At 22.7% G+C, this 26,911-nt stretch overlaps 1 protein-coding gene across 2 annotated transcripts; it reads right to left on the bottom strand.

The window, feature by feature from the left end:
* LOC409337 (zinc finger MIZ domain-containing protein 1) lies at positions 1–26,911 on the bottom strand. 2 transcript variants are annotated; one of them, XM_016911930.2, is made up of 11 exons: positions 26,011–26,911; positions 5,796–6,017; positions 4,259–4,538; positions 3,773–4,096; positions 3,003–3,639; positions 2,460–2,806; positions 2,154–2,339; positions 1,917–2,059; positions 1,266–1,755; positions 935–1,162; positions 1–186 (listed from the first exon to the last, which is right to left on the bottom strand). In XM_016911930.2, exons 3-11 carry the CDS (start codon positions 4,346–4,348, stop codon positions 49–51), a joined length of 2,583 nt encoding a protein of 860 aa, XP_016767419.1. In that variant the 5' UTR covers positions 4,349–4,538; positions 5,796–6,017; positions 26,011–26,911; the 3' UTR covers positions 1–48. The 2 variants fall into 2 exon arrangements, with proteins under 2 accessions (XP_016767419.1, XP_006557981.1); XM_006557918.3 differs by lacking the exon at positions 5,796–6,017.

Below are 26,911 nucleotides of genomic sequence, written 5' to 3'. Positions count from 1 at the left end.
ATCAGGGTCATAATTTGATTATTTCTCTTATGAGATGCCCATTAACTTTTATTCGAAAAGTGCTAATATATCATCACTCGATGAAGGATTACCACTGCTAGCGCCACTACTGGGTGGAGTATTCAGATCTGGTGGATCTAGATATGAAAGTAATTCCATTGGATCCACAACATTATCTGGCAAGAGCTATAATATAACATAATAAAAAATAAATAATGAATATATATATTATATAAATTAATACTTATTCAAGGCTGAAATTTAATTTAGAAAATCATTTATTTTTTATTTATTTTTTTTTATAATTTGATAAATTTATGAATAAAATCCAAAAATATCAGTTTAATATTTATAAATACATTCCTGATATATACATGCTTAATAAGATAAATAATTACACAGATGAGATAAATATATGTTATAGTAAAGATAAAAAACAGATTAAAAAATATACTCTATATCTTGACATATTAAAGAACTGTAGATAATATAACCTTTTCTATACATTCTAAATAAAATTGTAATTAAATTTTTATTTGTTGAAATCAAATTTGTTCTACATTTGATTTACTTAAGAATTGTTTTATATATTTTATATATTTTTTATATTTTATTTTATATATTTTTTATATATTTATTTTTATATATTTATTTTATATATTTTTTTTAGTTTTATATTTTATCTCTTATGTAAAATAGATCAACATAGATCATTACATTTAAATTATAATTTTTAATATCAACAATTTCTAAGAAATTAAATATATAATTGATATTTTTGCATTCTAATTCAAAATTCTATTCAAAATTTTTTTATTAATCTATTGATTAATAAAAAAATATATAAAAAAAATAAATAAATCCTAAATTAAACTTTAACCTTATATAAATGTCAAAATATTTAAATATTAAAAAAATTAAAATTATTACTTACATTTAGAGCTTCTTGACCTGTACCCTCACCATCTATTACTGCAGCTGGATCAAAATTTAAATCCGATGGTATATCCGCAGTATCATTGTTTATGTTTGTATTACCAGATGTATTAAGATTTCCAGTAGATTCCTGGGATGCTGGAGGAACACTTGGTGGACCACTGTTTCCACCACCTGGTGTATGTGGTGTATGAGGCGTATGAGGTGTATGAGGTGTATGCGGCATCTAGAAATAAAATATTAATATATATAGGAATAATAAAATATTTAATAATTAATTTGTATTGCATGCCATTATAAAGTTCAATAATTTTAAACTTATAACATACCTGATCATTAAGTGATTTTTCCATAGCATTAAGAGGATCTAAAGAATTCACTGATTCGTTTAAGTGTGAAAGAGGTCCTTGTGCTCCATTAGTATAATCATTATTAGTATTCGTGTTCGTCCCAGAATTAATATCAAAAGATCCTCCCGATGAATTCCGATGATTGATATTATTTCCATACGTAGTTGAAGTATTATTCATCATAGAACCACTTACAATGCTACTCATATCAGGTGGTATGTATGGACTCATTGCTTGATTCATATCCCAATTATTCATAGTAGGCATATTCATACTTCCAGGTGACATTGCCTTTGTCATTCTTTTGCAATCACTTTCTTCTTCTGATTTAATACTAGTTAAATTTTTTGCTGGTTTCCAATTTGCCATTGAATCTATCGTAACTTCTTCTACTTCTGCAGTGTTCAAAGTGTTCAAAATACCCCACATATATTGATCAACCTCTAAACCTTCCAATTGTGCAGGTTTTCTATATATAATATATAATATAAATAAAATTATATAATATAAATATAATATGAATATAATATAATATAATATATAATATAATATAATATAATATAACAATATAATAAATTTGAATGAAATTAACTTCATAATTAAATCTAAAATTGTTAGAAAATAACTTACGTGCATACAGGACATCGCCAAGATCCTCGTTCACAATTTAATTGTAAGTATGATTCCAAATCAAAGCACTGAATATGTTTACAGTCATGTCCCCTAGCTGGCAGTGTAATACGTTTAAAAGTAATAGGACATTTTAAGGATACCTATAAAAAAATTATTTATATAAATAATTAATTTAAAAAATAGATATATAGTTATAGATGTTATAGTTTTAAATATATATTCTTGAATATTTACCTTTAGTGCTGTTTGTTCTACGACATCTTTCTCCGATTGTATACCATTATTTGAAATAGTATTATTAAAATTTCGTTTAATTTTAGTAATACAATGCTCTGCTGTAAGTAATCTTTTACGTAATAATCCATGAAGTACACTTCTTACACTTGGTCGATGAACTAATTGAAGTACAAATAAATGAGACTGCAAATAAATTAGAAAAAAATTTATTTTTCTTTTATAAAAATTTTTACAAATTTTAAATAATAAAAATAACAATATATGAATAACATAAAGTATGAATAATTATAAAAAAAAACTTACACAACAACATGCCGATACAGTAATTTGTATCGTATTTCTTCCAGGTTGACAAACGTCCTTTAGGTATAAAGGCTTATGAGATGTTTTATTCTCACCACGATCGATAACTAATGGCGTAGCATTCACAGAGACTTGTACACTTGCTGGCCAATTTGTATTCATTTGTCTATCTTCATGATGGAAACACTTGAGTTGCAGTTCCAGATCAGATCGCCACATCAATGTTTGATGTACCGTGGGTTTTAATTGAAAAACATGATTGCTTACAGCCAGATTATGTTCTAAGCGGAAGGGTGGAAGAATAATGCCATCCCTTACGGGGAATGTTAATCGTAATTCATCATCTTCTGTACACAACAAAAAAAAATAATTCATTAATATCCTAATTTATTTAAAAATCTAAATAAAAAATTAAAACATTTATAATTGTAAAAAATAAATATAATCGAAGTTGATTAAAAAATGTGCTTATAATTAAATGTTTTTAATATAATTTTAAATTTATTTTATTATTAAAATAACAGTAAAGACATTTCAACTTACTCTGAATATTAATTGGTGATTTTATTTCATTGAAATTAGGCTTGATATCTGGATTTGGACTGATATAGGGAGGCATACTGGTGGCTGGCGTCAATGGTGGAGTTGGATTACCAGGAATAGGACTATGTTGATAATTTAGACTCCCTGCGCCTGTCGTTCTCATTGATGCAACATCTTGTTGATATTGACTGGTTGCAACACCAGCTGTACCATACGAAGATGTATTACCGGCATATCCTGAGTTTGGTTGATGACCAACAAATTGATTTCCAACCGTTGTAGGTCCCATACTAACTGGTATACCATTGCTATTATAATATTGGTTACTCGCTGTCTGATTGGGAGTATATGAAGGCGTAGTTTGCCTCATATTACTACTCCGTATCATAGAGTTAGGCCCAAAACCAGCAGCCGATGGATTCATATTTTGCATAGGCTGATACTGAGGTTGAAAGTTCGGCCTTGCTGCAGCAGGATAATTGGCCGGATATTGCGATGATGACATGCCATTGAAGGCCGGTTGCATCGCAGCTGGATTTGGATTTGAATATGGATTTTGTTGTCTCTTTTGTGCCATATGCATAGCAGGATTTGGATAAGGTGCTAATCTCCTTGGATAGCCTTGATGAGGTTGAGCCTGTAAATATATATATATCAATTATATAAGATATATCAAATAGATAATTAAGATAATGCATTTATATTGTTAAATCGATAATTCTATTTTATATAAATCTAAGATATAAAAAAAATTATAAAATTTTACATACTTGCATGCTCATCTTATTCATTTGCATATTGTTAGGTCCCATCATATTGTTCATGCCCATATTACCCATGTTACTCATAGAGCTCATGGGAGTCATTCCGTTCATACTATTCATACCGTTCATACCTCCCATCGACATAGGATTCATCGAGTTCATACTATTCATACTGTTCATCGAATTCATGGAATTCATAGAATGCATTGGACTCATCGTGCCCATACTATTGAAGTTGTTCATTCCGACTGGCCCCATTCCGGCCATTGGTCCTCTTTGGGCATACCCTGCGTTATATGTTTGATGGGGTATTCCATGTTGGCTTTGCATCTATAATCAACGAATAAAATGATATTTAAACATATATTTTTTTATCGTGTATCTACAATGATAAATAATAAAATTATTTTTCTCTTAAAATAAACGCAAGAAAAAAAAATTATTGAATTTAAGAATCAATCATATTTCTAAAAAAATAAATGAAAATAATACTTGATTAAATTGAGAAGGGATGTCTTGGCGATCCTGCATGGCCACCACGCTGGCTGTGGCGGTGGCCGTAGCGGTGGCAGCTGCCACCATCGCCGCGGCACTAAATGTCGAACCACCACCCCCGTTCTGGGGTGGCACCGTGCTATGATAGCCGGATGATAACACGGGTTGCACCCCAACGCCGATCGCCGCCGTTGTTGATGGTTTTTTTGAAACTAGTTTTGATGAAAACGACAAACGCGTGTCGCGTATTACAGGCGTTTCAATAAAAACCGAGATACTGTAAAAAAAAAATTTTTTACAATTAGTTTTTATAAAGATTATATATTTTAAGATATAAATATATTTTAATAAAATTCTCTATTCTAATAAAACTCTCAAGAGATATTCTTGAAAATTATTTTTAATAGATAATTATGTTGAAAATATCAATCATTTCTGAATAGTTACTTTTAATGTCTACTAGTGAAAAATAATTCTTAAGAATTTTATTTTTAAATCTATTTGCATTCTTAATATAATTTTTATAAAAAAAAATGCATATATGCAAAAAAAAAACAAATTTAAAAAAATTTTTTATTAAATTTAATTTAATTAATTAATTTAATTATATTAAAATATAAATTAATAAATAGATAATAGGCAGAAATAAAAAATAGACATATAGTCACATTTATATTTGAATTTTTCTGTCCAATTGTATTGTAATTTCGTTCTTTATTTTCCGTGATGCGGCAATAATGTACATTAGTTATTCATGATCATTGAATTATTTGAGAAGGTCATCAATTTAAAATCACCATTATTTAAGTTATACAATTGTTAACAATTTTAATATTAATTTATTAGATTAATAATCATAATTAATTATTTATATATAGAATCATTTAATTAATTAATTACTTACTTAATTAATTAATTAAAGTTCCAAAAAACATTTAAAGCATTTTGAACAATTGCAAAATAGAAATATGGAAAATGCGTCATTAACTGCATTGTAATCTTTGAGATATAACTATCTCGGTTTATTTAAAATATTAAATATGTAAAAGTATTGTAATAATTAATATCATTATAATAAAAAAAAATGAATGAACTAAATCAAAAAATATAGAATAATATTCAAGCATGCCACTTTAATTCTATATAACATAAAACAATTTTATTAACATTAAAAAATTGAAGTTATTTATTCTTTTTATTTTTAATCTATTTCTTGTTATTTTACATCAAATAAGAAAGAATATATGAAAAAAAAAAAAAAAACGGGAAATCAAACCGAATCTTGTTTTTAAATTCTTTTTCTAATTTTCTTCTAAAATCGATTTACCTGTCGCTACCATTCCATCAGAGCCTTTTCTTATTTTACAGGCACAAAATTACATTTAAAATATAGGAAAGGAAATCGGACGCTTTGTTGTGCCTTTCTATCGATACATTCCAAGGCCCGAACATTGTTCGTTCTTTCAAACAGCCTTCATTCTCATTTTAAGTCGCGTATACCCCAAAAGATCGAAAGACAGAATTCTGTGCGCACCGTTCATATTCCCAGCTGGCCAAGGCCCCTATTGGTTTTCTGTGGGAAATGCACGTGCTCGCTATTCACACACTGCTGCTCTCTGCGCTTATAATGCCGTTCTGCTACAAACACCGTTTGCCATCGTGTCCCGGGAACCAACGTGCTTTGCACGATCATTTTCAACTTGTTCGATACCCAGATGGGAAAAATCTCGATGGTATCGCGAATCTTCTAACTTCTCTGTAAACGGAAATATCACGGCTCAAGTTCAGAAAACCTATTTAATTTTTGCTTTTCTATAAATATTAATTGCTTGATAATATTTTATGCTATTATTTCAATTTTTATTTAATAATCTACATTTGTTAATTAATAAGTGTAATTATTTATAAATAGAATTTTAAATAATTTTCAAAACTTTGTATTTTAAATTTTTATATTTTTTTATTTATATATAATTTCATTTCGATTCATTTCGATGTATTTCTAAGTTCATATTTTGTCATGAAATTAGAATTCATAAAAATTTTTGACTATAGTTAACTTAACGAAAATTCTTAACTTCAATCACGAATTGATATAAAGTTTGGAAAAATAAATTTTAAATCTAACATTTTTTTAACTTTAAGTATTTATTGGAGTTTCTGAAATAAAAAAATTTTCGATACGATATAGTGAAAATTATATATGCAGCCAGTATTATTGTAGTGAATGCTGTTTAAAAATTACTAATACAATAATAATTATTATCGAATATTGAATAAATGATAACCTAATCTAACTATATATAAGTCTTAATATCTATAGAATATTCCATCTATTTATTAATTTATATCAATTCACTACAATTCATTAAAAATCTAATCACAAGTTTTTAAAAAATTAAATATTGACTTATTAAATATCAAATACAAATAAAATTAAAAAAAATATAAATTTATATATAAAAATATTCGTATGTGTAATTATTTTTATTATGTTTTGAATAGAAACAATTTTGTATATTGTTTTCTAAAATCAAAATTTAAAAAAATTTAAAAATTTCCATGAAAGAATAAATTTTTATAATTTTTCATTGATATAATTGATATAATTTTATAACAAAGATAGTTATATCTATATGGAATTCAATGTATAATATTTGAAAGTTTTTTATTCTAATCTTTTTCTCTTAACCTTTATCCTTTCTTCCTTATCTTAATCCTCTAGGATTTCGTATCGATCGGCCATTAAAATTTTTTAGAATTTTATTAAATTTTTAATTAAATTTTTATTAAATTTTTAATTAATTATATATATGCTTAGTACTCTATATTTTTTTATTTTACTTATAATAATTGAAATAATTGTTTAATTATATAAAATTATAGGATATAAATCTTTTACAAATAATTGTTGTAATATAATAATTAATATAATAATTAATATTATTGTTAAAGAAACGCTTTATATATTTCTAAATTTGATTAAAAACTTCCGCTAATAATTTATTTAATATATCATTTGGAATAATAATGATACTTGAAGGAAAATTACGTAGAAGACATAAAAGAAATGAATAAATATATGATGTTTCTTTATTATTCATAATGTTTGAAACTTGGAAAATTACATGAAAAAGTGCATTATATTTTTTGAAATTATCTTTCGTGATATTATGTTACCATATGCACATCAAAATTTTTACATGCGCGTGTAATAATAAAATAACTGAAAATATTTATTTATAATTAATTATATTATATTATAATTATATTATAATTATAATTATTTATAATATTTAAATTAATAACCGGAAAAAATAAATATATTTCTGTTCTTTGATTTTATATTTCTTTGATTCAAAATGTTCAAATATTTCCAATCATATACAAATTTAAATAGATTACTTTCACACATTTATTAATATCATTTGTTCAATTTTTATAAATTATTTGTTTAATTAAAAAATGTAATATATCTAAAATTATTAAATGTATTGTTACATATGTTTTATTATATTTATTATATTATTTATTATATTTATAATTTATAATATAGTTTTAATTTTAAAAAATATATTAATTATATTAAAAATTTTTAATACAATAAATATTTTTATATATGAAACATAATATAATAGAGTTTTTATATCTTGACTAGAATCTTTCAGTAGCATAAATTACATTACTAATTATTACTAATCTTGATAAATTTATTTATAGAAGAGATTTATATAAGATTTATATAATAAACAATCATTTATCATTTTAACAAAACATAAATTTATGGATATTTGCTTTTTATTAAATGTTTATAATATTATTATTGGATATAATATTAGAAAATAACAATTTTACTTTCTAACATATAAGATTATAATAAATTAATAATTGAAAATTGTAAAAGTAATATCTATTATATGCTTTCTTTTTTTAAAAATTAATTATATTATATTATTATATATAAATTAATTAATTATATTTAATTTTATTTTACAATAAAATGAAATAGTAAATATAAAATAATTATATCTCATAATATTATTATACATAATTATAATATTTCATGAAGATATTTTCAATTTTATTTATAATTGAATTATAAATAATAATTATTATAATAAATATTATTAATAAATTTATTCAATATTTATAAATACTTTAAAAAAATAATTAAAATTTATTGAAATTTTTATCATACTTCTATCAATAAATTTAAAAGAAATTTAGAATTTTATATTAATAGAAGAATTTATGTCAAGATAAATATTGAAATATATTCATTGTTGAAAATTGTTATAATTAATAAATGAAAGAACATTTTTTATTGTTAAAAATAAAATAAAAAAAGTTATAATCTGCAAAATAATTTTCTTTTACGCTCATTTAATCTTATTATTTTTTAAAATCAACGGAAAAGAAGATATCTTTTCTTGTCACTAAAACGAAAGAAAATTTTCTTCCTATATCAGGTATCTTCGATTAATATGCAAAAAATTTCAAATAATAGCTTTTATAATATTCACATTCAATACATTAATATTACACATTAATATATTAATATAATGTAATATTAATTATAATATTAATTATATTATGTACATTAATTAAACAATAATATACATAAAGATTAATATTATATTATTATACATATAATATATATATAAATACATGTATCAATATACATATATACATATATGCTATATGTATACGTATATTGATATGTTAAGATATATATATGATATACATAAGATTAAAAAATAATAAAAATAATTCATTAAAAAATTAATAACATTAAATGATATTTTTAAAAATCATTATTTAAGAAGTTTTTAACCCTACATATATAAACTAAAAAAAATCATTCCAATATAATTTAATATGTTATAATGAATATAATTAAATTATTAAAAATATTTAATTTTTACATTTTAATTTTTATATATAAATAAATAGCATAAATAGACAATTACAATTAATATTATCATAAAATTGAATGAAAAGATATTGAAAAGATATTATAAGAGTCGAATAAATGACTTAAAGAATATCATATATAATAATAAATAATGCAATTGTTTGTCTATTTTTATTTATTCATTATTATTATTATTTTATTAGAATTCCAAGCATCTTGTGTGCATGCATATATATATATATATATATTATTTTATTATATTATATTTTATTATATTATTTATATTATTTTATTATATATATATATATATATATATAAAATTTTATCATTATGACGTCAAGTTCAATTTCTCTTGTGCTGAATACAATTCTAGAAGAAAAAAAAGGATATACGAAAAGAAAGAGAAAGCAAAAGAGAGGGAGAAATTGATGCCTTTTCCCTTCGGCAGACTATTCTCCCTTATTCTGATTGTATATTCCTTTTCTTCTTTTATCTTCCCCTCTGAACGGCAATTGAGGAAGGGTAGAACTTTCTATAAAACTCCTAACGGGTTTCTATTCTCGAATGTCAATATTTCGTCAACTAGAATCCATTTGCTATACAACAAAAATCTTTACATATAATTCGTGTAATTAGCACAGAAAAAAAAAAAAAGAAGAAGAAAAATCTGATAAATATTTATAATTCTTTAAATATTCAAATATATATGTATAGAAAAAATATAAGAAGCAAAATGTCCAAATGAATGCAAATGAAATATCTAATAGAAAACCGAAACATATTAAATCATTTTCAAATTTAAAATTTCTGTTATAAAAAATTTCGATTGAGTTTCATAATATATTTTATTTATTCTTATTTTCTTAAAAAAAAAGAAATAAAATATTTAAGATTATTTTCATAAACAATTTTAAACGATTTTTTTATTATTATTATTATTATTAAATTATTAACATTATTAATAATATTATATGTATGTATTATATATATGTATTTGAAATTATAAAGTTAATTTTTTCCATAATTCATTTACAATTTTTTGAAGTATGTATTGATAATATTGAGGAATATTTTATCATAATTGAGATATTTTATTGTACAATTTTGCAACTTCCGATTATTTGAATTATAAAAAACAAATATAAATAATAAATTTATTTTTTCTGAATTAGAGAGAAGAGAAGAAAGTAGATTTTCGAAACTCACCATATATATATATATATATATATATATATATATATTAGATGCATATTAGATCATTTTTAAGTTGTGTTAGTATCATAAATATATTTATGAATGTCATAAAAAATTTTATCAAAATTTCAAAAATTTAAACTAATTATGTGTAAAAAAAAAATTGTTCGAAATAAAGTATTTTATAATATATCTCAAGTTCATTAAAATTGATGAGAAAAAAATAAGTTGATTTTTAATTTTTTGTAAAAATCAAAAAATATAGATATTAGTAGTATATTCTTTAAAATTCTTAGAAATACATCAATGTTCATAATGCAGTTTAAAAAAACAAATAAATAAATACCAATATCTTTTAGATTATTCTTCTTCTTCTAGATTAAATTATTTAAGAGATTAAATAATTAAAAAAATAATTAAAAATAATACTTTTTTATATTAATTACATATATATAAAAAATTCTGAAATTTATAATTTAATAATTTAATAAATTTAATATTTTGTAGAAATGGTTATATAATTTTTTAAATGTATAATTTTTTAATTATAATAATGTGTATTGTTCTTATATATATTTATTATAATAATTACGTAAAATAATCATTATTTCAAAATTATTCGCATATTTATGCGGATAAGCTTAAGAGTTATTTTTCCATACAAAAGTCAAGAAGATAATTAATATTGGCGACATGTATTGAGATAGAGAAGAGAAATAATATCGACCGAAGGATGCTCGTACAAGATAAAATGGTCTCTGACGGTCATTGTATATCGATATATAATAAGAGCATTCTCTTTCTTCCTAAGTTAGCAACACTGTGAATTTGTATATAAATTTTATTTCAATTATATCTAATTTTAATTACTTTTATCATTTATAGAGATTTTTTATTTGTGACTATATGATATAATTAAAATAATTGAAATAATTTAAAAAATTGTAAATAAAATAATTTAAAATTTAATATTTTCAAAAAAATTGAAAGATTTTATTTAATATATGATTAAAAAAGATATATCATTTCGAATTTTTCTATTTATAGGGACAATAAGAACTCAAATTTAAAACAATTAAATATTTTTAAATTTTGAAAAATTTTAATTACATTTTTTAAAATTATTGAACATAGAAATTTCTATTGAATAAAATAATAAAATACAATTAATCGGCATTAACATCAACGTGTTTAAAATATAAGAAACTTTGCTCATCAAGAACGCATAATAAAAATAATTTACATAATCATACATAATATTGTTGAACTGATTTATATCTTTAAAGTGAGTAAAGATAAGAAATGAATGTATGCACAAAGAGAACAAAAATTAATATACTAGATGTTATTGTATAACACAATATTAAATCTACCTATTATTAAAATCAGGAGACACAAATAAAAAAAAAAATAGGAAAAATGATTCGAGAATCTTAAGGTCTTAAGGTTCAAATACTAAACTGCAAAGTGTAACAGGTAAATAAAAATATGTTCAAGGTCAACTAGTCGAGAAAATCCTGGAAAAAATTTCTTTTATTTCTTCTTTTTTTTAGAAGAGAAATCTAAAAAGCAAAAGTAGATAGACAAAAGAAAAGGAAAAAAAAAAAAAAAATATGTAGAATTTTGATTTTGAACATTGAAAAATAAAAAACGGAAATCCTTATTTTTTATGCAATACATAGATAAAAATGTAGAACTTTTTCTAACATTCATAATTACAAATTATGCACTTAAAAAACGTATTTTTTTTTGTCAGATTATTAAACCATAGAATTTTCTATCAAAAATATAATTGTTAAATTTGATTTTTTTTATAAATAATTTTTATGATAAGAACAATGTATAAAAAAAATAAAAAATATAAATTATATAAAATCAAAAATTATAATAAGGAAATTAATTTTGAATAAGACTTTATCATACATATTTGTTATTTATAAAATCTCATTATAATAAATATTTTTATTTTTAATCGTTTATCGTTAACAATATATGTGAATTATCTATGATATACAAAAAGTTTGCAGAGAAAAAAGGAATTATATCCATTGATGGATATAGATTTTTAACATCATGTAGTTGCATATGACTAGTAATAAAAGTGAATTTCTCTTTTTGTTTTAAACTATTTAATATAATATTTCAAGAATAATCTATTTCCACGATTCAAGTTTTTTCATTTAACTAAACAAGGAATTTTAAATTACTTTGTTATTTATACAGCAAATATCAATTATAATTGAATTAAATATAATTTAAATTGTATTTATAACATCACAATGATTTCTTTTAAAATTTCCGTTTTTTTCTTTATACTCATATTGAATTATCTATTATTATAGAAAATAAAAAAGAAATATATGTATTAAAAAAATATTATATTAAATATTATATCTAATTATACAATTAGAAAAAAATCAAGCTTCGAAATATTTCTATATGACATTTTAATTTATTAATTTAAAAAGAAAAAAAGAAAATTAAATATAAAATAATTATTATTTCTACGAATCTTATAAATTTACAAAATTCTGACGAGAAATGCACATGCAAATACAAATAACAGAAATGACAGCTGATTTCTAAAATAATATCAATTTAACTAAAAAATATAACACATCGTTCTTCTATCAATTAGCTAAAAGAGAATCTCATCAGTTTTTTTTTTCGGTTATATAAAAAGATTCTACCATTTGTAAATATTCATGATATTTTAAATCTAAATAGAATAGATTTTTTCGTTAGAATGCTTCGACAAAAACATCATCGAACAACGAAAAACGTATAAAATGTCTTCAGAAAAATTGTTTTAACATCTTCGCTTTTATAGCAACACATTGATTTGCATTATGAATATATGCATGTTTTTTGTATATGTTATTTGATGACAGCTATTATACTCTCGTTTGCAAATGATTAATTTATTTCTATGACATATTCCAGAAGTATATTACTAGTTACAATTTTTAATGGTTTTATTTTTTTTTTTTCCTTTTTGTAAATGGAAATAATTTAAAAAATAATTGAAAAAATAGTAAGCAATATTCAAATCTCAATGAATGATTCAAATCAATAATTACAAATTACTCGGATAACATTTATATATATTCTAATAATTGATCAATATTAAATATTTTAATAATAAAATTCAAATATTTTCAAAAATCTAATTTGTGAGTTAATCTCTAAAAAGTAACTATGAAATATACACAAAATAAATATACACAAAATAAAAAAATATATATATATGATAATTATTTACATGTCAATTTCAATTTCGATAATTTTTGAATATATTGTAAAAAATTTTGAACAATATTTTCTTATATGTAACCACTACTTATTTTAATTTAATTTTCAAAATATTTATAAAGAAAAATTGATAATATTATATAAAATTTCGCTTATATATATATACTATTGTCAATAGCATATGCACAATATGATTGCTATTTTTTATTAATATAAATATATTGCTATGATAGACAATTAATAATGTAATGATGTAATGGATCAAATTGTAATTAAATCAATTAAAAAGTTACTTCTTTATGAATTAAAATAGGTTTAAAATACCTCAATCTTAATCAATATTAAATTTATATTTAAACTAATATTAAACTAGGTTCAATAAAAATCATCATATTGTTATTAATATTTATACATAGAGAATTTCATTTCTTCCAATCCATGGAAATCTTGTTATTACAACAATGACCAAAATTATAATGATAATAATATCAATATCTTATTATCTATTATTGTAATTTTAATTGTCAGCGAATTGTTTTATATTTTATTTTCGCATTCCATGAATTTGTCTAAATTCTTTACAGATAGATACTAATTTTAAATGTTATATTTGTTATACATTTTTGATATTAATTTAAGATGTATTTTTAAACATAAATAATTGATAATGTGAAAAAAAAAAGAGAAATGATCAGATAGAATATAGCTTATCATGTTTCTTATCTTTCTTATCTTTCATACGATAAATTTTAAAAATTTTCAACTTACAATATTGTCTAAAGTAATAATTTTTTTACATAAATAATTTAATACATTTTATAAAAAAGATAAAATTATTATTATATTTTTTATAATATATATATATATATATATATATATATTTTTTATAAACAACAAATTATATAAATTAGTGAACTAAAAAATATATAATTCCATTTAAAGAATTAAAATTGGCATTCATATTTTCATATTTTCTATGCATCCATATAGAATAATAATAGAATAATATTTACTATTATCATATATATTTGAATTTACGAATATTTAAATCTTAAGTTTACAAATATAATTTAAATATGTCCTTAAATGTAATAATAAAATTTATGTTCAGACATCCAAATATCTGGATATTTATTTAATTTAAATTTGAATATAAAAATACATACGATTCGAATATTTAAACGCTTTTTTGAATTTAATATAATTGAATATTTTTATAGATTAAGATAATATATAATTGAATAATACAAAAATAAATGATTACATATTCTATGCATATGGTTCATATAATTTCTTGTTTCTCATGCAATTGATTATGATTCTCATTCTCATGCTAATGATTATCATTAAACTATCAATTATGTTGGATCCATATTGAATAATTCACGAATTTAATATAATTAATATAATATAATTCGTTGACAAAAAATGAGATAGCATAGAAGAAGGGAGCAATAATATTCCTGTTTATTCAATATACAGCGCAATAAGTAATTTTATTTATAAATGTGACACTTTCGATCAATTATACGTGTCTATGAGTATATATTAGATTCGTCAAATCAACTAATTAAACTTGAATTTTTCTTAAGAAAATTTTTTCTTCTAAGTCGCAAAAATATTACATACTATTTATACTGTTATACTGAATTAACAAACAGCTCGCAAGCAGATTACATTAGCAATTATAAACTTATTTGTTTGATGTTCGTGTTATTGTTGATTTTGTTCGTATCTTTTTAAAATTGCTTTTTTAATTAAAATCAATAAGAAAATAAAAAATTCTATTATATTTCAGTTATCACGATAAAATATTTGAAAGGAAATAGTTTGATTCAAATACGAATATCTAATACGGATTTCAAGTTCTAATGAATAATTTAAAAATTATAAAAAAATCATTATCATAATATATCTCCTTATACAATTCTTAAGAATATTCTTTTTATTAACATTTTTTTTTTAAACATATGCTATGTAAAAATTCTATTTAAAATAAATAAGATAATTTATAAAATAAAATATCCTATTTATTGCGAAAAATGAAAATATAATTCGATTAAAATATTTATTGTTAAAGAATAAATTATTAAATAAAATATTAAAAATATAATTTAAACATTCAATATAAATTAATAGTAAGTTTATTATTTATGTTGAATTTTGATCAAAAAAATTAATAATAATATTCTATATAAGTTCAAATTGGTTCATAATTCACGAAGAAGAGTCAAAGATTTGTTTCCCTTTCAGTTACTTTTCTTTGATCGCTTCTACATGCTCGAAATGGACACGTGCGCAGTACAGAATATGTATATATATGTATACATGTATAAACGGAAATAACATCTGTCGCCTGTTACAAAGAAGTCGAAAACTATAAGATTGGACCAAGCAGAACTTCCGTTCGAATACCAAGTGGGAAAGCCATGTGCACACAAAAAAAGGTTTCGCCTTTACAATGGTGGCCAATAATAAGAATAATCGTAAGCAAAAGAGAAATCTTGCTTTTACTCTGTGAAATTATCGACATGAATTTCATGAAATTAGCTCTCACAAGTAAAAATTCAAATTATTTAAACATTAATAAAACAAATTTATTTTCGATATGATGAAATATTTGTATTTTATTTTTTCTTTTTTGTATATTGTTTATACAGAAATTCTATAAAATTATTAACATGTTAAGCATCATATTAATCACAATATATCTTTCATTCAATTCACGTTGATCATGGGTGACTGAATGATATAAAAATGCGAAATAAAATAGAATTGAAATTTTCTTATTATAATTATATAAAAAAATATTATTATTATTGTAATGTAATTTCTATCATTATTTTTTCTGAATCATTTTGCATTATTTTGCAACATTTTTCATAAGATTTTCTGATTTTTCTTTAAAAGATGAAAAAATATTAATATAATTTGATTTCAATTTTCTTTTTTTTTTACGAGATTTTTTATCAAAAAAATCTTTTTTTTTTAATTTTCAAAATCTTTTTGTATTTTTGTAAAATATAATTATATAATTCCTAATTAGATTATTTACAAAAAACAAATAATGCAATTAGATGATATGTTTCGTTTTGTCATTATGTAAGAATCACAATTCTAGAATAATATCATGACAATTTAATATTATGAGCTATAATATATATGACACTGCATAAATGAGAAGCATTGCAAGAGTTTGCAAACCTCAGCAATTGGTGTCACGTTACAGTTTTATGAAAAGAATAATATCACGTTATTACGTTTAAAATCTATGGTAAGATATTATAGCATATTTTAATATTTTTCAGTTTTAACTTTTGTTATTCCTTCTATAATTTTCTACTTAATTTTCAAATATTTTTTATTATATATATTTTTCTATAATTTTTAAAAATATTTTTCATTATTTTTACATTTATTTATTTTATTATATTTTTATCTATTCCATTATTTTTTAAAATTTTTATCTATTTTATTGCATTTAAAAGCAGATATATTTTAAAATAAAAAAAATTGAATTAAGAAAATTTTAAATATTCATTGATTAAATTTTGAAGTGATTCTATCTATTAAAAATGTGGTAATACATATTATAATATAAAAAAATTTATTAAATTTTCTATTAAACATATTAATAAATGTTGTCTGATATTAATTTATTAAATGATTATGAAATTTTAATTAAAATTTATATAACGTTAATTTGTGTTCATTATATTTGCATCAAGAAAATATGGGATTTTTGTATTAATTAAAGGAAATACAATTATAAAACATATTAATTAAATTCTTAATTGTTTTAAAATTTCTAATTTCTAACTTAAGTAATTATTCGAAAATTATTAAGATCAAATAATTTTACAAATTTTTAATATTAGAAAGAATAAGTAAATTTATAAGAAAATCTATTGTCTTTGCTAATTTTTAATTATCAAGATAATTAATAAGCTAAACTAAAAATTAAATTATTAATTAAATTTTATGAGAATAACTATATTTTTTTAAGTTACATCACACGTTTCCAAATAATATCTCAAAATGTGACAGAAGTAATTTATCAATGATTATATAATATCCGGAATATTCATTTTTTGCTCTATTATATACTTATTTTTACGTATATTGGTTTGAGTTGGAATAAAAATAACTTTTTTTAATTTCATTTTAAAACTTACAAAAGCATAATTCAATTATTCCTGATAAAAAAAAGATGATATTTTAGCATATATTTCGATAAAATTAATTCATTAAAAATTTTTTTTTCAATTCTACATCGAAATATTCGATTAAACGATTTTTAAATTGAAATTTACATTATAGTTAAAAGTTGAAATGTTACTTTTAAACTCGAAACTCGAATCTATATCTATCATCTACTTTAATCTCAATATGTATTATAAAAATAAAATTAATAAAAAAAAATTATAAATTCCTGTATGCGAAATTTTAAATTTTCTATAAGTATTGCCAACTTTTGTATATCAAATTCGAATCTCCATTTACGGTGTTACACGCACGTATATATATTTTCAATGACGAAATCAGTCTTTGTATCGGCAAATTGTTACACGTCTTACGTCATGTCGCTTTTTGACGTGTAGTAAATTCTCCTGGAGGATGCATTTCTGTAAATAGAAGTGCGGGCACGCGTGTGCAGCCACGCGAAGGAAGGCCCCGCCGTCCTGTCAGGATTCGGAGAAAGTTGTTTCAGGGCGTTGATTGGTGGATGATGAAATCACGGAAGCCAGCGGCCAATCGTTACTCTGGAAACTTTCCCAGAACATTTAACCCCTTTGACCGTTACATAAATATCACTCGATCTAGTACAACAGTGTAATACAGCAATGTATCCTGTACGACGAATAAAGAAAACACTGGACAACAATTCAACAATTCATATTTTCTTCGATATAGAGATACAATGTTTGTATATATTTATTATTTATAGAAAGTATAGAAACAATAAAATATCAATAGTGATGAAATATCAATCCGTGTGAAAACTGTTTTAAAAATTGCATTAATTAATTCGTTTATTAAATTATTTATAATTAATTAATTTATAATTATTATTATAATTAATTTATAATTAATAATTATTTCTGTATTTTATTTTAATTTTTTTTGTTATTTTAATTCCAGAAATATTGATTAATTGATGTAGATTTGAAATAATTGAATATTTAATAATAAAATTATTTTGAATTGATTTGATTGAAAATTGATTTGAATAATTAATAATAAAATTATTAATAAAAATAGTTTAAAGGAATAAAGAATTGAAGATTTTAAATTACACAATATCACAATTATTAAAGGATTATAAAATAATTTATATATATAATTTAAAAGAATGAAACGTAAAAATTCAAGCAAGAAATGTACATAATTTTTAGAAATTAGCAAGATATACTAAAAATCACTTTATTACCGGAAAAATTGAGATAATTGTCTCAAACTATACGAAAAACTTTTTTCAAAATTTGCTTATAGTTTTATATATATATATATATATATATATATATACAATATTATATGCAATTTAAAACACCAAAATAATATTGATTATTTCATTGTCAACAATGATAAAAGAAATAAACGCAAATTTATAAAAAAACTTTGTATATACTAATATTTAAGTTAATAACTTAATGTATATCAAGGCATTGATGATAGAGATGATCATCTAAATTAAAAAGCATAAATGATAGAGATTAGAAATGTAAGAAATATTTTTTATGATTAGATATATGGTCAAGTGAAATCTCAATCATATCTCATAAAGCTATAGATTATAATAACTAACTTTTGTTACAATTTTAAATCAAGATATATTTTTGTTATACAAATATAAATAAATTTTCTATAGCTAATTATTATTGTTAATGTAATTGTCAAAATTAAGACTAATGTATTTAAGGCAACAATAGCATCATTTGATATAACATATATGATATATATTCCATGTACAAGCCTGTTAATTTTAAATAATCGCAAATCTACTTACACGTGCACGGAAATGAATGCTTAAATTATATTATGAAAGATACTATGTTTCCACTCGTCATATTAATTATTCTGGATTATAAAGTACTTTCTTAAGCTCTTCTTCCAGACAAAAGTAGCGAGATAATTATATATCTTCGCGACGTACAAGGAAAATAAAGATTAGATATAAATAAAAATGTTAGACTATCAAGTTAAAAAGCAAGATATTTTAAAAAATCAAATTTATATTTCATTAATAATTAATACCATCTGCTAATTTGGTTCAAATTTGACAAGTTTAATTATCTTCATAAATTTTGTTTTATAAATATTTTCTATTTTTTTCTTTTTAATTTCAAAATTATATGAAAAAGATTATTCTAATTAAAAAATAAATATGTATTGCAATATTTAAATTCTATGAATTAACTATTTTTTAATTTTCTGTTGAAAATCATTTCTTAATATTTTTTAACAACATATATAATTACATATATATATATATTCATTACATATAGAATATATAGAATATATATAAATATATAAAATATATAGAAGTTTTAAAATTTCCAAATTTCATCTTTATTTTAATAACTTAATTTAAAAAAAAATATATATTGCAATATTGAAATTAAAAAGTTTTCTAAATTATGAAGTTTATTAATTTAGTTTATTAATTATATTAATGAAATAGGGAATTTTATTCCCTATATTTCAAATTGTGATTCCGCGCATACGCACAGCTAATGATTAACTCGTGAGTTGTCAACAATAAATGATAATTAAAAAAAATAAACTAACAACTGAAATTATGACAACTGATATCAATATGTCTTCTTAGATAAAGTGAGTTCGACCTTGTCATGCGTAATTGTTTTCCGTCAATTAACCGTCTTTATAGTTATGATTATTTTATTGAAATTCTTCTATAGAATTTTTGAATTTATTTTTTTTTTTTCTTAATACGTACAACACGTTTTTTGAACATTCTAATATATCATAAAATAAAACGCATTATCATTATGATAACGATTAATCTTTCCAGCGCAAATTCGATATACGATTTTTTTATGATTATCACCAGACCATGAAATGAATTATGTTTTTCATGCCTTGAATATAGTCAATTTCTTCTACATTTTCAACTGTAGTTTTTTATAGTTTTTTATATTGATTTATAGAAACAATTAATTAAAATCGTGTATAGTATGACTGAATTCTAATACGAATAATATGAATAGTTTTACTAATAATTAAGGATAAAGTGAAATGCGATTTTATTGATCTGCTATATAAATATATAATTAATTTCTGATTAAATTGAGATATGAGAGAAGAATTGGCATCTTTTATATTTGAATATTGCGTTGAATATCCAAGATAATTATTTTTTATTTTTTTATTTTTTATTCAATTTTTTTTATTCAAGAGAGAACCAAATGTAGATTATAACAATTAAATTATATTATGAATTATATTATGAATTATAATATATAATTGAAAAATCATGCAATTTTATTTAAATTTTAATGTTAAATAAAATACATTATACTAAAAATATAGAAATATTTTAATAAATATATTTTAATAAATTATTTTATTTCTAAATTGTCTCATATAGTATATCATTATATATATTATCATTATCCAACACACACACACACACACACACACACACACACACACACACACACACACACACACACAACGATAATAATGTATAATTATATATAATATAAAATATAATGTATAATTATATATAGATAAAATTCATTTTAATATTTAATATCAACTAGTAATAAAACAATTGCCACAACAATTTTCTCTAATTGACTAAAGCATATGCACTTGTCTATACATAGAAATCTCGACATTCTTGCTTGCTGTTTGTCATGAGTATATGAAACAGAATTAGGCGACTAGTACTTTTAATATATCAACGCATGCGCATTGATCATGTCTATACACAGTTAATAGCAAAGGAAATGAAATAAATAATATTGTGCTGTTTTGATAATTAATCATCAATTTTTATTATCTTAATTACTATTTTTTAAATATACTTACAAAAAAAATATATTATTCAGAAATATTCCTACGAAGTTTATTTATTTATTATTATAAAATTAAAAGATAATTTCTTCAATAAATAATGAAGTTCAAATTTTAAATTTTTTAATATTCATTATTCTTTGAAATTCTTGTCTCTCAAAAATAGAAATCAATTAGATAAAAATAGGTTTGCAACAATGATAATGAATTTCTGGAAAATTTTAAATTAATTACAATCACATCGTGACATAGTGCGACCGATTCCAATGCATTCAACGTGTTCAAACTTTTTAATTCGTGTACTATACACGTTAAAAGTCTTAAGAGCTCATTATACAACGGACAATTATGAAAATTTAATTATGCCTCACCTTGAACGCGCGTGCGGGGACATAATGTTCGAAGGCTGCCCCATTGTCGTTGGAGTGAGCGAGCGTCACGAGCGACCGCTTCCCGCCGACAAAACAAACGTTTCATAATCCAGCTGAGCGGATTCCGTCGCATGTAAATCAATCATTTACGCAAGCGGTATATATGTATATACGCGACCGACTTCGAAGGATTTGATCACACGGTTCGACTTGTTCTTTTACAAATGTTTTCTTTGCCTATTGATTTCAACGGAAGTTCCCGAATGTTCACGAATCATTTGATACAAGATTTGATCACTTGAACTTTAAAACTTATATTAAAATAAATTGCAATATATATAGTATAAATTGCTCGATATAGTAACAATTCTTATATGGTTTTCAATAATTTTCGAAATTTTTTCTTCAAAATACTCATTGAAGAAAAGAAATACAAATATATATGAAACATATTATTGATAGGGACGTATATATAATATATATATATATATAAATTACAATATGTTTATAATTTTTTAGATGATAACCAAAATGAATTTACAATATACTATTTTTCTGACATAATTGTCAGTTCTGAGGCATTTATTAATCGTTCTTAACAAATAAATATGTCCCTTCTCCTCCCCTATTTTATAAGAATATGCAATCAAAAATGATGATATATTACTTACCCTGACTTACTAATATTTACTAATTTGATAAACAATGACGATTCTTTTTGTTGAAATCATAATAATTTTTTCAAAATCAGTTATATTTCATATGAATTATAAAAATTTTTTTGTGGAATTTTGATAGCCGTGCAAATATCAAAAAATTACGGCATAAAAATTTTCTATATTATTTAATAATTATTACAGTAAAATTCAATGTCAATGAAAAGAAATACTGAAAAGAAAATGAAATGATTGCACATGCCATCCAAAAAATCTATAAACTTATACACAAGATATGAATTGGTGGTTAATTTTATTTATTTATGGATAAGAGCAAAGTGTGTGTGACACAAAATATGATTTTGCATATGACAAAACATTCTCCCTACTGTATCCCCACCAATAATTCACCGAGCAATTCCCCTCTCGGTAATACGTCCCTGAGAAACACGGTATGCGCCATCGAGTGTACGCTTATTTTAACAAACCTATTTCTGATATTGTGCCACCGCAACGGTGCCTGTATCGAGATTAGAAGGCTTTCAACGAAACTGATTTCTTATGTTTGCACTATAGAGACATAATAATATGAGAGAGAGAAAAAAAAAGTGAGCGAACAACCGCGTCTCTGCATATGGTCAGAGTGTGTTCAATGCACACACTCTGTCTGTGTATGTTCTCATGCATAGAGCACATTCGATAAGTAATTCTCTCCCTCCCCTCTCTTCCCTCCCAAGTTATCTACGATATTATGTGAAAGCTCACGTTCGTAGAAGTAGTACTAGACATTGAATTGTACGCGAAATAGTGCGATTATTAATACGTTTATATAGTAATAATTAATAATAAAAGTTTATACGATAAAAAAATATCCACTAAAATAGTTAATAAATAATATAATATACAGATTTATTATTAATCATGATAATAATATTTATACGATATACATATAACGTGATCAATAATAATGATCTAAATCGTTATTATGGATCATTAACATAAAATGTTAATTTTACAGAATAAAAAAAAAACAAAAACAAGAAATTAAATCTATTTTGAAATAACAAATAAAAAAGAAAGTAAAAGTTCTTAGTAAAATGGGATGTCATAAGATTGCAATCACGAAGCAACGGCACATAAATGTCAAGGGATCCTGACATAGTTTTTAGATTTGTTGAAGTGACTGGTTATCGTATACAGAGAACTATATGCCTTTATCGATTATATTACTAGCGACTGGCATTTTTGAATACATATGTGAGAGCACAATTTCGGCAAACTATTCTTGATAATACAGGATAACTTAGCATTGATTATTAATGATAAATGATTAGATAGCATACCAGAATCTATTGCGTGTTTAATATCGCTAAGATTATCTGAGTATATACCAGGAATCGTATACAATGTTCCACAGATGATGAATTGAATAAAGGTAATGATTCTATGTAAAAAAAAATAAATCCAAAATATATAAAAATAAATCCAAAATAAAATTTTTTTATTTAAAACTTTATTCAAATAAATCAAATTCAAAAAATTTTCAAATATAAATTAAAATTATTTTCTGATTAAATATAAATAAGATATATTATGGAAAAAATAATTTTATATGTGAAAATAAGCAAAAAATGTAAAATAAATTTTTTTCATATTAATTATTTAAAATTAAAATGAAATTAATTTACAAGGATGTTGAATTTGAAAATTCATCGATTACATGATTTCTTGACAGTTTATGTTCAATTTCAATTTTCACAAAAATAAGAATTTAAACGATAAAATTTTATTCTATTTTATTCATTTTTTATTTATTTTCATGTAAAATGAAAATAAATCTATCGATAATTCATTCATTCATCTAATCGAGAATTAGCTTTGAAAATATAATTTCGCTTTATTAAATTTTCGAAAAATTTTCGATTTATTTTTTCATTTTTTTCTCATTTATTTCTTTCACGGCTGTCATTATTTTTCATACTATATGATACACAAAGTAAGGCATAATATTTTGTTCAATCATAAAAATCTGACAAATTTATTTTTTCACTTCATTATATATTTTTTGTTTTTTATTCTTTTTTCTTTTTTTTTTTTTTTTCTTTTATATCGACTGATAATAACCTCAGTGACAATGTCATACCGCATTATCATCACCGCAAGCAAGATAATGAATAATCGAAAAAGACCAGTTCATTTGCGCGATTTTAATTACTCTTTCACATATTCGCAAATTATATGATTAAATGATAATATTTCCTTTTTTATAATTGATTACCTTTATAGATATTATTAATTATTAATGATTATTATATTATATACATTTAAATAGAAACAAATATTTGAGCTTTTCTAATAATAATAAAAAATAAACTATAAAAATTGGATTTTTACAATAATCGTGCATGCTTCTAATAAGTCATTACTTATCGATAAAAATATATGAAATAATCAGAAATATAATATAACTATGCAATAAATATTATATTTCCTAAATAAATATCTTTTATTTGTTCTTAGGAAATGTAATATATAACGGATTTTATTTTTATAAAAATACCTAATCATATTCATTGTAAATATCAAAGTATATATATAAGTTTCTAGTTAGTCATAAGCTTATTCAATAGCATATCATACTATACTATATGTAGTTACTGAAGGTGTTAATACGAATATAATGCGTTATAGCTCTCTAGACAATCAAAGATTATAGTCGACGTGACTTTCTGCCTCTTTTCGTGCCTCCTTCTATGCGAAATCATTTTATCGTTCTTTCCCTCTTGTTGCCCGCTTACTCTTTCTCTCATAGTTAACCGGGATCGGCTCGAGAAACGAGTAAGATAGAGTGACACATCTTTAGAACAATCACCCGTTGTGAAAGCGCCTCACCGGTTAGAATATCTACTACTGCAATATAATGAGCAAATGACAAGTCAAGAGATTGCGAACTTAATTCATTCTTGATCTTTTATTTCTTTCTCAGATATAATTTTAAAAGTTTGAAATATATATAAATATATGTTATATTATCAAACGAAAAATATTAATTTGATTAATGATTTATCATTGATATATAAAATCAATTTCTAATCTTTATAAATAATAATTTTGAAATTAAAATTTCACAAATTATAATTTCACAAATTATAAACAAACATGAAAATTAAATATATTATAAAATTTAAATAAAAATATATTGAAATATTTCGATCATAATTCTGAATTCATTATATCACTTTAGTAAGAATAATTTTGAGATTATTTCGATATATATAAATAATCACTTGCGTATATTCGTAATAATACATTTACACTTACCTAAAAGATGATACCGAGATGCATTATCCTTAGTTGATACACCTTATTTATATATGGTATAATCCAATCCTTTTCGAGGTAAATTGAATATTATAAAGAAAACACTAGATCACAACATTAAGCACACTTCTCTGCGTCCACGAAAACTGTCTACATTTATTGTCATCGTCCATCAGGACGACGAGCACAATCACTACGCTGCTCGACACTGCAACGCTTTCGTCTATTCATCACCTCGTCATAACAACGACAAAACAAGCGAGAACACGCTTCACGACTCAAGCTGAACGTGCAAAACCCACCAGAGAGTGTTGCACGCGCGTGCGACTCGGATGTGAGAGAGGGTAAAACTCCACTGCTCGTGGTCGGCACCGGTGTTGTGTCCTTGTGGCAGCAATAGCACAACTTTATTGAACAGCGTCTCTTGAAGTTGTTTTCAATATCACGTTAATTTTAAATAAATGTTGACAATTATATAACACACACAAAAGTTATGTACTTTTTTCCTTATTTTTGTTTTTTTCTTTTTGTCCTACAAAGTTTATTTGCTTACGGTTTTCTTTTCTTTTTCTCTCACACACTTCTAAAAACTTTATTTATATTCACTGATTATGCTATTCGTACGCTTCACAGTCTATCACAGATGTACTGATGGTACAATGGCAACGACGAACTATTAGCAAAATTTTCATGACGACATTAATAATGATAGTAACGACAATGGCGACAGGAGCAGCAGCAGCAACAGAAGTTTTGAGGACAATAATGACACATTTAAAAAATCGTCGCGTGGATGATCGTTGACGATGATACTTATGAACGAAGAGAGAGCGTCCTCTCGGTATTCGCGGACGGCTGACTCTGACTGCTCGGCTGACTGACTACTCCGCGCCGGGTAGCA

This window comes from Apis mellifera, linkage group LG4, assembly GCF_003254395.2.
Source record: "Apis mellifera strain DH4 linkage group LG4, Amel_HAv3.1, whole genome shotgun sequence".
Classification (NCBI taxonomy): Eukaryota; Metazoa; Arthropoda; class Insecta; order Hymenoptera; family Apidae; genus Apis; species Apis mellifera.
The sequence above is the reverse complement of the archived record's forward strand: the minus strand, read 5'-3'. Positions and strand labels throughout refer to the sequence as shown.

Bases quoted from the DNA above. Each gene is read 5' to 3' on its own strand.
- LOC409337 (XM_016911930.2), bottom strand. From the start codon at position 4,348: ATGGTGGCAGCTGCCACCGCTACGGCCACCGCCACAGCCAGCGTGGTG. The intron at 2,807-3,002 runs GTAAGTTGAAAT...TGTTGTGTACAG, and splicing joins ATCACCAATTAATATTCAGA to AAGATGATGAATTACGATTA. The intron at 2,340-2,459 runs GTAAGTTTTTTT...ATTTATTTGCAG, and splicing joins CTGTATCGGCATGTTGTTGT to TCTCATTTATTTGTACTTCA.